This window comes from Octodon degus, unplaced genomic scaffold (genome assembly GCF_000260255.1).
Source record: "Octodon degus isolate 3935 unplaced genomic scaffold, OctDeg1.0 scaffold00028, whole genome shotgun sequence".
Classification (NCBI taxonomy): Eukaryota; Metazoa; Chordata; class Mammalia; order Rodentia; family Octodontidae; genus Octodon; species Octodon degus.
The window spans coordinates 9,814,641-9,831,005 of record NW_004524604.1 but is presented as its reverse complement, the minus strand read 5'-3'; the positions used below and the strand labels follow the sequence as shown (position 1 = coordinate 9,831,005).

Genomic DNA, 16,365 nt, shown 5'->3' with positions numbered 1-16,365 from the left:
GGGGGATTGAACCGCGGTCCCTGATGCTTTGCCAAGCTTGTTCTAAGTAGGTGCTTTAGACCACTGAGCCATCTCTCCAGCCCCCACCTATTCTTTTAATTGAATTTAAAGCTAAAAAAGTTCAAGGCAATAAAATTTATGACTGTAATGGTCAAATGATTTTAGAGTGCTGACTATATGATTTCTTTTCTTCAGTTTTGCAGTGTAAAATGTGATACTTCCTATTCATAAGGGATGTAAAAGTTAACATGTTATTCTATAATCTATTATCCCTCAAAAGAAAGTAAAACTAATGAACTCTATTACTGGCATAACCTATCATTCACATGTTAATACTCAGACGATCAGCTTCTAAATTATTTATATGTAAGATACAGATAAAAAAATCAACATAAAAAAATCAAATAGATCTAGCTAGCACAAAGAAAAAGTTAGCTTTGAAGACAGATATGGTGTTCTTTTATATAACCAGTATATTTTATATTTGGCATTGAAAATACTAACAGTTCATTAATTATAGGATCTAGAATGCTTTTTCTTTATAAAAAATGACTATAGCAGTGCTGAGTAAAAAAATAGATTTAATATACTTCAAATTAAAATGAGATCAATAAATTAATTTTGAATTTTTCTGATTTTTCAGCTGTCTTTTGTAAACTCTGAAGTTTTTTCAAGGAAATAACTATTGATATTAAATCAAAAAGCACTGATATACCTTGTTTGTTCTGGATTGCCTTAAGTAGATGGTGCTTTTCTGGCAGTTTTTGTCTTCACAGCCTGGCAGTAAGTGGTCCATATGTCCATCTCCATCTGGCAAAAAAAAACTTCAAGAGTTCACTTAACAATCACACAATAAAAAGTTTATTTATGACAGGTTAAAATTCCTACTCAAGGTCTCCATTAATTTGGATAACATCAAAGGATTTGACATGTGGCTCTATAATGACTGTCATTCAGTTTTTAAAAAATCACTCTAGTCCTTGTTACTTATAATCTGGACTATATCATTAAATGTTTATCCTCTGTCAGTAAAAAGCCTTTGAGGTTTCCTGTTAAAATCAACAACTTTTAAAAAGATAGTTTTACATAACAGTCATGGCAGCAAGACAAAAATCAGCATGTCAGGAGTAACATACTGCCATACAGCCTATTTTACACATGAGACTCTATTTGTGCAGACAGTTCTCAGTGCCATTTATTCAGCAAGAGCTTCACTTCAAGAACTGTAACGTTCTTAGTGCCCTGGCTTCTGAAATGCAATCAGATTTTTTTTTTTTTTTTTTGTACTGGGGGGATTGATCTCAGGACCTTGTGTTTGCCAGGCAGGCACTTATGCCGCTAAGCTATATACCCAGCCCTTGCACTTATAGACCTTAATCATGAAAAAAAGCAAATTAAGGTACAGACGGATTTTCTTTACAATGAGCTAATTTGTTTTATAAAGATGCATACTATTTTGCAAATATCTCTAGAGGCAGGATGACTGAGGAACCTGCAGACAGTGCCTCCTGAGTTGCCTCTTATCTACTGCCTGCACCATCTGATGAGCTTTACAGATTTTGATGAACTGAAGCTAAAACTCTTAACAGGAATAGTCATACAGCTTTTTATTTGAGAGCCTGACTTATAAGTTGCTTTAGCTGTTGATTTATTTGCTATGGTTTACTGTATCAATTAACTTGTGTCCCAGGTAATATAAATAGTAGAAAGGCAATAAAACAATGATTAATAATTAAATATCTTTTACTGTAATAGTTTACATATACAAAAAAAGATACATAAGCTTATAAAATCTCCAATAATGTATTCCAAAGCAGAAAAAATTAGCTCGAGTGGAACATAAATTAAGCTAATGACATCTAACTTCAGTAAGGAAAAACAGATTTGAGGGGTATTTTTTAAAAGAATTCTTCAAAACGTATTCAGTTAAAAAGACCCTCCTCATACTTTTGTCGCTTGCTCCCTTCCTCAGTGACAATCACCGTAGCAGTACTTATATGTCCTTCCAACAACAGTATATATGCATGAACTGCATATAATTCTGTATAAATATTATAGTACTTTACGCACTGTCTAGGGCTAGAATTTTTATTTATTACTAATAATTATTTAATATATTTTTGAGATGTTTCCTATTGGTAAACTTATAACTGCCTAATATATAATATACTACTACATCATATGTACGTATCTCAATATAGTTGATTCTCTACTGATATGTAAACACTGGATTGTTTTCCAATCTTTTTGAAATACAACAATCCAAGAATAAATAATCTTGTATAATCTAATTCTAAGATTATTTTGTGACATAAATTCCTAAAATGAGAATTACTGTTGAAATTGTTTTATAAAATTAAAATTTTCATTTAATCTCCAGAAGAGGGATTAAAAAAGTTCTTAAACTTTCTGATACTCTTAAAAATTAAGGACATGAAATGAGCTTTATATGATTTACACCTGTGGCTATTTACCACATTAAAAATAAAGACTGAGGGGCTGGCCAGATAGCTCAGCAGACTAAAAATTAAGACGGAGAAGAGCCTAAATATTAACTAAAAAATAACACCCATGAACATATTATATATAAATTTTTACAAGAGTGGAATTGCCTGGTTTCAATACCTGTCTTAACACTGTTAGAATATGTTATGTTTGTTGATAAATATGAAAATATTTATATTTCAATAGAGGAAGTATTTTCACATAACTTTAGATATTCTTCCACACTACCACCAGAACAACAAATAATTTTTTTTCTCATGATAAAGTTTACAGTAGTATACTTTTTCCACTGTGTTAATTAAAATACACTGGTCTATCTTACATTTTTGATGGATGTTTTATTTCTACCCGTGCAATCACGTAAAATGTATGACTTTCTAAAATCACAAACTGGTCATTTGGAAAATGTTGGCTCAATGAGTTATACAGATCTTCCAAAATGCATATACACTATGTAATACAACACTGAAAATTCATATTTGGTAATGTTACATAAGCTTATCAGAAAAGTCTGAAATAAAACCTTTTGTTTGAAAGCTCAAATTTTATCATTGGCACCAACTCCTAGCAGCTGTTTTCTTTAACTAATGAGAACAGTTTGCTCATTTCAGAGAAAATGTCTATTAAATGCAAAAACACAAACAGTTAATCTGTCAGTTTTCCTAAGCAAAAAATGAGGTAACATGGAAAAACAGAAGTGGCTAGTTCAGCTTGCAACTCAATTATACCAGTACTTTTTGTCAAGACAATCATCTTATTTAATGTACAGCAGAAGTGTTTTATGTACAGTCCATACTTCCTCATACAGAGAATATGTTGAGGCATATTGAAGGGTTGAGATTTAATAAAATTATTATGTTTTGCTAATTCAAGAAAAACATTTTTTCCCTTTTTTTTTTGAGACAGTGTTTCCTGTAGCTGAGGCTATCCTTAACTCATATATACCCTGCCTGAGCCTCTGGCTGGTATTATAGGCCTGCAACAGCATTCCTGGCCAACGGCAACATTCGTTGGTGAAACTATGCTTCTGGTTTCTTCCTGCCCCACCTCATTTTAATGTTGTGAGTGTACCCTGGTGGTGCACGTACATGCATACACACACGAGTAAATTTTGGGTTTATTACTTTGTGCTAAATTGCAAACAGCTTCATCCACCACTGATTTGCTTTATCAATGAAAAGTTCAACACAGACAAAATGATAAGAAAAAAACGTGGTTAGCATTATTAGAAAAATAGTTTGATCTTGTAGACCCCTAAAAGTTGGATGAACTTTGTCCTAGGTCAATATTTTGGTGCACAGTTTGAGGATCACAGAAGTGGCATTAAGAACTCAGTTTTCATTTTTTTATAATATGATTTTGAAAATGACTCTCGGGATTTTAATTTTTAGCTTTCTTATGAATTAGACTGGTAAGGCTGTGATGTAGCTCAGTGTGAAGACTCAGTGGTTAGCCCCCAGTATTGGGGGGAAGAGAGGAAGAAATACATTAATATTTTCATTTGGATTTTAATTTTGCTGGTAACTTATAAAAGTCTTTCCACTCTATTACTATAGCTAACTGGGCTCCCCCTGTCCATCCTACTTTCTTCTAGTACTTTTGGATATTGTTTTTATGTTTCAGTGTTTGAAATGTATTTTGGTATAAAGTGTGCATTATAATCTTGCTATAATTTTCACAGGTAGATATAGTTTTCCCATATGAATTTGTGAGTGAAAGTGATTTAATTTTCAGAAAAGAAATTAAATCTCTTTTGTATTATTTATTTTTATCTGTTAACAGGGCATGATTTGCATACCAAGTGGTTGCTGTGACATTTAAATATGAAAGGAACAATTTGCGAACAATTATAAAGCAGCAAACATATACAAAAGAAGTATATTATCTCAAATATCCCCTCTCTTACGTATGCTGTGTATTCAGCACGGGGGTAGACTCTGAGTAGCTAGTTCAGGCTGCAGAGCCAATGTTCAATGCCTGAAGGACAGAAATGCTTTTCCCTGAGGGTTCTCACACCAAGGACCAGCTGCATGGCTTCCAGTGGAAACTGTGAAACACTTAGCATGAAATGTTAAAATAACAATTTAGGGTTTGATAAACTTTAGGGATGGAGAAAAAGACTGCTAAGCAAAACAGTTAAATTTTTCATCTGTACTCTGAAATGCTGAGTTTAAGAGTAAAAATAAATTTATTTGTGATTTGTGGAACAAAACATATCATGACACCTCAAACATGGGGTAAGGCAAAATGTTACCTTCCACCATCTGGAAAACTTATGGATCTGCCTGTTGAATAAATCAGACATTAAATAAGTTCTAAAAGTCACAAAACTAATCAGTTTTTTTTTCTTCTGTATTTAGGACAGGGTTTATAGGGTCTACAGGGTCTTACTACGTGGATTGTAGTCATAGTGATTCTCCTGTTTTCAGCCTCCCTAATGCTGGGTTACAGGTGTGTGCCACCATGTCCAGTCTCAACTGCCATCTCAGTGTATCCCGTAGGTGGGCTGGCACGGCATGACCGGAACTGAGCCCTGGCCACTGTGCTGTCTAAGCAGGCGCTTTAGTCCACTGAGCTATCAGGCCAGCCCTGAAGAGATTTTAAAATAGGATTCAAGCCTTTTTACTATATGGGACCCAAAGCTGAAAGATGCGTGTAACAGTTTTTATAACTACAATTTTCGGCTGAAATGAACAAATGATATAGGTAAAAGTAGCAGCTCTCCCATGACATGTAGGAGATAGACAACAACATATTTACACTTAAAACTACATTTTTTTCCTCATTAATGTAAAATTGGAAATACTAAAGTTCTAAAAAATTTACCCTAATCTATTTCCTTTTAATTTCCACTGAAATATAAAAAGAATATCATTTTATACTTCTCAGAGGAGCACAACAAAAATTAATGTAAGATAAAGTACTGACATACAAATACATGAATATGAAACAAAAAGTATATAATCAGATTAGACTAAAAAGCAAAAATTAAAATTTTAAAATAATTAATGAATAGTATTAGGAATAGATAATATGCATTTAAGAAATTTATTCTCAAAATGCTTGTTAACCAAAGTAAGCAATAAGAGTAGCATCACTGGAAAAAAAAAAAAGAAAAAGAGAATCATACTATCTATAATTAAGGTTAATTTTATTATTTTAAAATTATTATCATTATTTTCCACACCAGGGATTGAACTCGGTTCCTTGAGCTTGCCAGGGAGGCACTTATGCCACTAAGCTATATCCCTGGCTCTATAATCGAGGTTTAATAAAGGAATAAACTTAACTTCTATTTTTTCTGTTGGTACAGGCGATCAAGCCTAAGGCCTCTGCACTAAGCTACAACCCCAGCTCATTTAAATTAAAAAAAGAAAAGAGAAACACTTTATTTTGAAACAGGATTTCACTAAGTAACTGAGTTGCCCAGCCTGTGCTTAAACTCATGGTTCACCTGCCTCAGATTCCTAGAATGCTAAGATCATGGCCATGAAACACAAGTGGTTTAATTTCTTTAAAATATTCAATTCAAATTATATAAATGGCAGAATTATGACTATGTACATGAGTATACTTACTTTGCTTCAATTACTAGGTAGTATGTAGGCTAAGGTTTATGTTGTGGTCACAGAAACACAGCACTGATGTTCCTGTATGATTGAGGTCTACAAAGTGCTAGGGCTAGCATCCTGTGCTGGCCCCAACCCTGAGGTGCACTGAGATTGTAACTCAGACTGGGCATGGTGGCACACACCTGTAATCCCAGTGCCTGGGAGGCTGAAAACAGGAGGAACACAATGAGTCCAATCTATGTAGTGAGACCCTGTAGACCCTGAACTAAATAAATAAAAACAAAACAACAAACACAAACAAACAACCCCATCAAAATGCCAGGGCCTTAACTCAATTTCAGGGATAAGGGAACACCATGAAAGAATACAAACATAACCATGACAGAAAAGCTATACTTCTGTAAGATGCTGCTTGTCACTGTCAGATTGAGTACTGCTAGAAAGTATGGTGTGGAACCAAGAACAAAAAGCAAACCAAAATTGCTTATTAAGGTTTTAAATCAAAATTATTTTTTCTTTTTAACAAATAGAAATGCCTATTTTTATGGTATCTTACAACATGATGTTTTGAAATAATGTGTATGTTATGGAAAGGCTAATTCAAGGTTATCTGCATGTGATTTACCTCACATATATCACTTGTTTTGCAAATACTTGAAATCAAATCTCATCCGTTTTTAAGTATGTAATACATTGTTATCAGCTATAATCATCAGGTTATATTTGATATTCAGTTCAGGCTTTGTCTATACCTTGTCATAGGTAGGATTTCTATGATGATTATTTTCTCTTGTCAAGGTCTGGGATAAATTATTCTATTTACTTTTCTGATTCAAAGTTTAAAATATTATTCATTTCATTTGAATCTTTATGTGTCATGCTTCAGTGATGTCTCCTGAATATTTAACTACTGGTGCTTTTCTGTCTTTGTAAACATAGTGATTCCTTGACTACTATGCTGTGATTTTTTTTTTTTTTTTTTTTTAGTTCACAATTCTCAAAAGCAAAATCATAAGTTTATTTACTTCCTGTTCTGAGTTTCCTCTCTGCTTGCCAATTTGTGGATAGAGGCAAATACTATGTCTGTGAGTAGGGCATTCATGCCTGGACTGAAATCCAATTTCAGGTCAGTACCTAAGGACATGACGGTGGGAACATCTCTGAAACAGATGACATGGAAAAGGTTTTAATTTACCTTTTGAAGTTGGAAGGAGGGTGAGACAAGAAAGTCTGGATTAGTTTATTTTAAACATTCCTATAACTAAATCTATAACTCAGTGGCCATTATTAAATGTATGAAAATTATGCCTTTGACCTTTCTTAACAAAATTGCTATTCAAATATATATCGTATAATCTTCTATAATGTTTATAAAATAAAGACATTTTTAGTAAGGATATTTTAAACTTTTTGAATATATCTTTGCAAACTAAACCAGTATTATTTAAATATTTTCACAGGAAATATGATAACTATGAAAAATATGAAGGTCAAATCTCCCATACACATTTATCATGTTGATAACACAATAGAAAAATATTTAAGAACATTCTACTTGTTGTACAACTGATTAGTTCTCTTTCCCATCTTTACTGTGCACAGAATAGAGTGATACTTAAAGATTATTAATTTGTCTATGTATTTCTGAGTGTTTTCAATAAGATGAAAATTCAGGGGTGGGATCATCCTAGGATTACTTCTCTTAAGTAAGAGATTAAATATTTTCTTTCAATGGTCTCTAATCCTGCTATTCAAGTAATCCATTACAACAAATTGCTACTAGCTAAGTCAAACTCACAATCTGAATTCTAAAAATAAATAAGAAACTAAAGCAAAATCCTATTTTTTGCTTTACTTTTTAACTCATATCTATCTCTAAAGGTAGGAAAGGCAGCTGCTAGTCTCTTTCCACCAATATAACCCTGATTCCAAAATAATATGTAGGATCAGAAGGTCAGAGATGTAGTAGCTATTAAGATCCATATGTAAGAGGAGAGCAAAATGACCCAATTCTTGTTTTTCTGTAAGTAAGGAAGCAAAAATAAAAGTGAGAATAAAATTAGCAAACGTAAGAATGAAATCTGTCGTGTAGCTGGGTAGTGGCGGTATAAGCCTGTAATCTCAGTGCTTGGGAAGTCACGGCAACAGGACCATGAGTTAGAGGTCTAAAGTTGGGACCACACAGTGGAACACTTTTACCAAAAGAAACCAAAACAAACCAAAACTTATTTTAATTTTTTTCCTTTCTCTTTTTCCTCCTCTTTGTTCCCCTCCCCATTTGAACATTTTCTTCCTATTTACAGTACTTATTACAAACTTTGGTCCTTATTTACATTGTTGGTTTCTCACACCAGAGAAACAATGCAGTACTTACACAAGTGTATCAGATTTATTTCACTTAAGAGAATGGATTCAAGGTGCATCCATTTTCCTAGAAATGTCTCGAGTATATTCTTTGTGGTAGAGTAGTACTCTATTGTAAAAAAGTCATTTTCTTTATCCATTCAACCAGTTGATGGGCATTTGGGTTGTTTCCAAGATTTGGCTATTACAACTTATGCTGTTATGACCATAGGTGTGCATGTATTGTTATGGCATGATGCTTTTGTTTTGGGAAGGTACCTCAGTAAGGGAAAGGCTGGGTCAAATGGAACCTCTAGTCTTGGTTTTTTAAGAACCCTACAGATTTCCACAAAGATTGCACCAGACTACACTCCCACCAACAGTGGAAAAAGTTTCCTTTCCCCCACAACCCCTCTAGTATATGTTATTATTTGACTTCTTGATAATAGCCATTCTTTAAAACAAAGCTTTAGTTAATTCCTGACAATTTAGTATTTTTTTTGGGGGGGGTTGAAGATGAGAATAAAAGTGCGTATAATTAAAACTGTTTCAAAAAGTACTCAAGAAATGCTGACATCGTGGGTTGTAGAAAGGACAATGAGATTTTGCTTTTAGAGTTTTTGTGCTCCTAAGGTGCTTGGTCAGTTCAGTTTTCTGTCCAGAATATGAAGTGTAGTTTCCACATGCACATATATGACATTCTAAAATGCTATGAAGAATCTACTTCTACTAAAGTCATAGCCCAGTGTAAGAGCATGAATTTACAGCTGGGCATGGTGACACACATCTGTTATTCCAGCACTTGGGAGGCTGAGACAGAAGGAATTCCTTGAAGTTTTATCAGCCTGGGCTACATACTGAGTATAAGATCAGCCCTAACTACATAGTGAGACCCTGTGTAAATAAATAAACAACAATGACAAACAAATCAAACAAATAAGCACGGGGTTAGGCGCATCAGAAGGACCAGAGTTTAAATCTCAACTGAACAATTTAGTAATGTGACCTTGAGCAAGTTATTTATCATTTCTTAGCTTCAGTTTATCTGTAAAATGCATACAGTAACCCAATATTTTCTTTTAAAGATTAAATGATGATGAAGACAATGGCAAGCATTCATTCATACACAACACTGTTAAAGAGTTTTGCACACTCAATATTCAACTGTCATAAGGACTCGCATAGTGTTATTAAAATTTTATGTTATAAAAGAATGCAGTAGAAAGAGATTACACACCTCACTTGTGACAAAAGACTCACAATACAAGCTCAGGCAGCTGATCTCTAGGTACCATATTGTCAGTCACTGGTCCATTTCCTCTAAGAGTTTAATGAATGGTCATTTAGTATTAAGATGAATATGTAAAAGGTGTCAAATGTTCACACCACAAAGTCAAGAGCAGTTGGTTCTAATAAACCCAAGAGCCATGTCTCCAGTTTGACTGGGGAAAGGCTACAGTCTCAACAGCACAAATGGGAGTGCTACCTCCAAAGCAGGGCTAAAGACAGCTTCCGTGGAAGTGGATATTGACAATAGATATTAATTTAGGTACCCTAAATTTCTGTATATATGCCGCTTCCACTGAGATACTTGTTTGGGAGGTTTAATTTTAAGAAATTTTTATAACCAGAAATATTTTAAAGAAAAATTGAAAACTACAAAAAGGGGACAACTTTCATAAATGCAAGGCTGATGTGAAAGATTCTTTTGAAAAATAAATATCTAAATTATAATAATTTGAAATTTCTATAAGAAAAGTATTTTCAATGTTTTTAGACATTTTGTTGCACAATCAGCGAACTAATTAGCACTTTTTTGGGGGAAGATAAATATCCTTAATTCCCTTCACACTTATAGAATAGTTACTTTCTACTTGTAGATATTTTAGGTCAATTATAAAAATATCTATATAATCTTTTTAGACACTTAAAAAGTTATTAGGATTCCAAACTCACAGGTCTCAATACCTTGTCTTCAAGAAGTAAAACTGCCCTTCGTAAAAAAAAAAAAAAAAAAAAAAAAGATTTTTAGGTATAGAATGTCTTGAGAAGCTCTGGCTACATTCTTTTTTCATTGGTTGATTATAAAATTTGTCAGAAGGGTTGGTTGGGATTGGTGAAGCAACTAGTAATGGTGACATTTCAACTGTACCACAAAATATTCATAAAACCTTTATTACCATCCTTTACAAAGGACAAATGAATCAAATGTGAAGCAACTGCATTCAGAAGTAAAGAGCACAAATGGCAATGGTGATTTCTGGATTTTATAAACACTAAAAAGAAAATGCTGCACCTAGCAAGAGGCCTAAGGATTCCTTTCTTTATTCATATGTTTCTAATTATTGATCCTTCTATTTTAAATAACCTGCCAACATAATATAAAATCAGAATTAACTGGATTAATTTACCTAGTGACTTCAAATTATATAAAATTTTAGAATTATATAAATGACTATAGAAATTAGGCCCATTATCTTTTACCATTTTATTTTATTTTTCTTTTACCATTTTAAAGAAAGTAAGTTGAGGTTCAGGAATTTTAAGAATGAATTACACACAGAGAGAGGCTGTCAAGACTCGACTACAGCCATACATTTGTTTAACCACGTAATGTCTTGGGATGGTTAGAACTAGATAATTATTCAATCAGCTAGGCTCAAGTCACTGCACAGGGTGTTCCTACTATCCTCTGCATTACAGCAGAGTTTATTCAAAGTGCACGATTTATGAGGTTAGTCATCTACGAAATAAGTGAAATGTCATTCAGTATCACACTTGAGATACCTTTTGTGCCCATAAGCCTGGATTAATCACAGAAGAAGAAAAAAAGCAGAAAACATTTAGACATACAGTTGTCTTAATTTCACTAAGGATACAGTATGTAAAGCCATGGTTGTCAAACTTTTTCTATTCCAATATAAAGGATAAATGTATTCTGTGGTGGAGGAAGAGACTTGGTTAATTCCTGAAAAGCTAGCAAAGTTTCTTTCACATACCATTATGTTTGATTCTGCCAAGAACCATGAAGGGAATAGTATTATCAGTTGCCAGACAAAGATCCTAAGTTTGGTAACACTGACACTCCCACAAAAAGCCAATAACCAAGAAGCAAATATGGAATTTACATTCATTAGTCAAGATATAGCCTTCTCTTGCTGATACTGACAGGTATTTTTAAAGGGCTCATGTTGAACTAGGGACCTAGCAAGCAGCTTGGTCATTCCCTAGACTGAAAGGGAATGATGACTAATATTGAAGAATATACTCCCAAATGTGACTTTTTACCTTATTCTGAGTTGGTCAGTTTTGATATGATAGAAGAAAAGTGAACATTTGTTCAAAAATTTCTCATTTAGTGAAGTACACTACAAAGTATTAGCCATAATATAAAATGGCCGTTTTGGGGCTGGGGAGATGGCTCAGTAGAATAAGCGCTTCCCTGGCAAGCACAAGTGCCTGAGTTCAATCCCTGGTTTTGCAAAAAAAAAAAAAAAAAAAAAAAGTTGCTTTTTATAACTTCACAAAAGTAGTAAGGGATAGAGCTTGCACTTAGGTTAGAGGAAGAACTATCTGGCTTTGAGAATACATGCAAGTTGCTAAAATTCAGTACAGTCATTTTTCTAAACCACAACAAGCAGAGTAGATATAAGACCTTCTTGTATTATGGGACTGGTCCTCTTTACCTTGTTTCATAAATAGGAAAGCAAATATATTTTTCTTACTGATAAGGCATTTACAAACATTTCATTACTACTATTATTACAATATTACTGATGCTTCAATGTTAAAACTTGAAAAATATAATGATCTGAATTCAAATTTCAAAAAATCAAGATATTCACACTTGTGTAATTTCATTGCATATCAAACAGTAACTTATTAATTTAGATTTGTACAAGAGCACTGTCACAATTCCTTCTGAGAAAGAAATACCTGACACTCAAAGTTAAAGGAGAAAAGGTTTATTTGGCTCACAGTTTTTAAAGGTTTTAGTTCATAAAAAGTTGGCTCCAAGGGAGGGTGGTATGGGAGAGGAGCAACACAGAAGAGAAATAGTTTATGGCAAAGCTGGGCAGCCAGAAGGCAGCAAATAAGTGGGGATCTTTTTTCTGTCCCTTGTAACTTATCCAGCTACCCATCCTTAGGGTTGGCAATACTCATACCAAGGGTGGGGCAGCCTTAAGTCTAACATTACATTATGACTCAATACAAGAATCACATTCTTGATCCCAGCATCACACAACCTAGATCCAGCTATTTCTGAAAAGCTGCACCTATGACTAACTGCATGAGGATTTGGTACCATAAAAGCACTTAAGATGCACCACTTACCATATTACTATGGCCTGTAGTTATGAATGTTGGAACAAACAATTATTAATATATGTTACTAAGTGAATGAACCTTAGAAGTATGATAGCTAAATGAAACTAAAAAAAACCATATGTGTGTGTGTGTGTGTGTGTGTGTGTGTGTGTGTGTGTATGTATATATAATTTCTATGCATCAAAAAAAAAGTGCTGGCATGATGGTAACTGCCTGTAATCCCAGAACTCTGAGAGGCTGAGGCAGGAGGATTCAAAGTGTAAGACTAGTCTAGGAAACTCAGGGATTTATGGAGATCCTGCCTCAAATACCACTCCCACCTCAAGTGGGGTGAAGGGTAGCTCAGTGCAAAGACCCTGAGTTTAAGTCTCAGCAGTGTAAAGCACAAAAACGTAAAAAGCAAAAACATAAAAATCCCAAACTATACAGGGTATAACAGACCAAACTGGATCAAGTGACATCAGTAAAATGTCAAAGAAGATAGCTCCAGGTTCTGGTTCCCTTAAGGACACACTAAATATATAAGCAGAAAATGTCTCAAATAACTTTGTCTTAACCATGGAAAACTATCAAAAGTTGATACCAACCAAGCAAACTTTTTTTTTTTTTTTTTTTTTTAACCAGGGATTGAACTCAGGCCCTTGCGCATGCCAGGGAAGCACTTATTCCACTGAGCCATCTCCACAGCCCCCCAAGAAACTTCTAACTTCAGGAAATTTGGAAAAAGGGGGACCCTGAGTTCTTACTTCAGTATAGGAAAAACCAGAACCACTTACAGCATTTTAACGTCCCTGCTCCTCCCCACCTCTTATGTGGCCAGGTCAGCTCTGGTCACTGGATTGAGACAACAAAGGTGAGCTCACTCTTCAAGTATACTGTTTTTTTGCTTTACCTTCCCAGAGACTACCTGAACGTTGGACGCAAGATGCTCATCTCTCTTTTGCATAACTCTGAACTCACCTCATTTGGGTATGCCAAAAAGAGTAAAAGTTCAAGGTAGATGCTGGGGAGCTTCAGGGGGAAAGGAAAAAGGCTGGTATGGAAGGACTTTGCAGTTGTGATTCCTTCTTTCTCTTGCCTCTTTTGAAAATAATATTGAATAAATAGGATATTAAACTCTTTAGTCTAGAAATAGCCTATTATAACCCCTCCATTCATTTACTTAGGAAGAACTATGTACAAGGAATTCAATCATCCAAAATATAATTTTATTTTATATTCATCACAAATTTATTTATAATACTGTATTATATAGGAAGAAATAAATGGTTAGGGAATTTGAGTAATTACCCATAGTTAAGATTTGAATTATGCTTATCTGAATATCAAACGTAATATATCTTTAGACAAAATAGTATGAGCTGCTATAGCTGAGTGGTAACAGATTTAAAATAAAATACATATGATAATTTAAAAAAACTTATTTATTTATCTATCTATTTATTTGGTACAGGGTCTTACTACACAGTGCAGACTTGTAGTGATCCTCATCTTAAGTGTCTTCCGCTCTGGGATTACAGGCATATGCCACCACACCCAGTTTCGCAGCAAGCACGGAATACCTGGGGCTCCAGGACTGGAAAGGCATGTAGTATCAGGGATCAAACTTGGGTTCTTGTGCTTGCCAGGCAGTTGCATAGACTGCCAAGTTATCTCCATAGCCCTATATTGTAATTTAAAATAAAAATTCTATAAACCTTCAAATTTATGTTGCTGTTATTATTTTGTATTTAGTACAGGGTCTACAGGGTCTCACTACACAGATCAGAGTGATCCTCCTGTTTTCAGCCTCCCAAGTGCTGGGATTACAGGGGCGCACCATCACGTCCATTTCAGTCACAGTTTCAGTGTACCCTGGAGGTGGTGCCAGTATAGCATGCTGGGAATCAAACCCTGGTCCCTGTGTCTGCCTAAGCAGGGACTTTAGTCTGCTGAGCTATCTGGCCAGCCCTTTCAAATGTTTTTAATAAGTTGTTGATTTACTTCAAAATATCTATCTATCTATCTATCTATCTATCTATCTATCTATCTATCTATCATGAGTGCGGTACAGGGTATCACTGCACAGTTCAGACTTGCAATGATCTTCCTCTTTTCAGCCTCCCTAGCACTGGGATTATAGGTGTGCACTACCATGCTCAGACTTGTTGGCTGGCTCAGGATGCCTGGGGGCAGGGCCGGCACAGCACGTGGTATGGGGGATCCTGGTCCCTAAGCTTGCCTAAGCAGATGCTTAGTCTGCTAAGCTATCTCACCGGCTCTATTTCAAAATGAGTTAATGTTTGATCTACTAATTTCTATTCTCTGCTCTCTTCACTTAACTTACGGTACTGTTGTAATATAAGGAGATTATTTTTATTTATTATTTATTTTTACGGGGTTTTTTTGGGGGTGCAGGTTTTCACTATGCAGCTCGGGCTCGCAGTTATTCTCCTGCTTTCTGCCTCCCTAGTGCTGGGATGACAGGCATGTGCCACCACGCCCAGACACCATCACTAGCTAAGTGTGCCCAGTGGCGAGGCCAGCATGGCATGTGGTGCCAGGGATCGAACCCTGGTCCCTGAGTTTAGCTAAGCAAGCACTTAGTCCACTGAGCTATACTGCTGGCTCTTGGAGATTATTTTTAAAGACTGTATGCAACATAGGACATACAGGATGGATAAAAGCAGACCCTTCAAATAGACTCCTAAATTAGATGAGAAGAAATCATTGGTATACTGTAAAGAAAAATACACAATTTCATTTGAGAAACACTAACCGAGAGAGGATTTAAGAAATTCTTATACATTTATTATTGAATTTTAACAAAGAATGTGTTACAATAAAGAGATTCTGGTTGTCTATGATGAACTACAATTTAGAAATGAATCATAGCTTCAAAACTTGACTTCAAACTACTGATACATGGCTGCAAACTTAAACACCCTGAGCAGGGGGAAATCAACATTAAAAGGAAGATGAGAACTTACTTCTAGTAAATGACCTTCTGTGTGTACTTCATGTGGCATGAAAATGAGAGAAGCCATAAGAAAATACAAGGAACAGAAGGAAGATTCACTATCAAAATATGTGGTTTTAAAAAAATAGAAATGGGTGTGTCTCAGTAGTTCACTGTTGGTGATCACCAGTGGGAAAGGCACATATGTTAATAATGTAGAAGAAAGTACACAGGATTAAGAACACAGTTTATGAGAGACAGCCAGGGTCATCTTCCAGCTCTTCTTTCCTTGTAGTAGTTGTATGTGTTGGACAAGATCCTTAACCTCTAAGAAACCTTGTTATTTCACTGTGTAATAGAAATAAATAATATTGTTCACCTCAAAGAGGTCCTGGGAGATTATTTGAAATGCACAAAGTGCTTTTCTTTTTTTTTTTTTGGCGGAACTGGGGACTGAACTCAGGCCCTTGTGCTTGCCAGGGAAATACTTATTCCATTGAGCCATCTCCCCAGCCCCAAAGTGCTTTTCTTGAGATGGAGTCTTGCTATGTGTCTAGGCCAATCTTGAATTCCTAAAGCTCAAGTGATCCTCTTTGCCTCATACTGTTGAGTAGAAGGAACCATAGATACACACCAATTTTCTTGGCTAAATAAAATGCTTTTTATAAAACAGATCTT

At 34.9% G+C, this 16,365-nt stretch overlaps 1 protein-coding gene across 1 annotated transcript in view; it reads right to left on the bottom strand.

The window, feature by feature from the left end:
* The window catches only part of Itfg1 (integrin alpha FG-GAP repeat containing 1), a 292,179-nt gene that overhangs the window by 116,774 nt on the left and 159,040 nt on the right, over window positions 1-16,365 (bottom strand). The window contains exon 9 of the mRNA XM_004629193.3: window positions 716-810. Coding sequence (XP_004629250.1) covers window positions 716-810 — 95 coding nt within the window. The remainder of the gene's footprint in view (window positions 1-715; window positions 811-16,365) is intronic.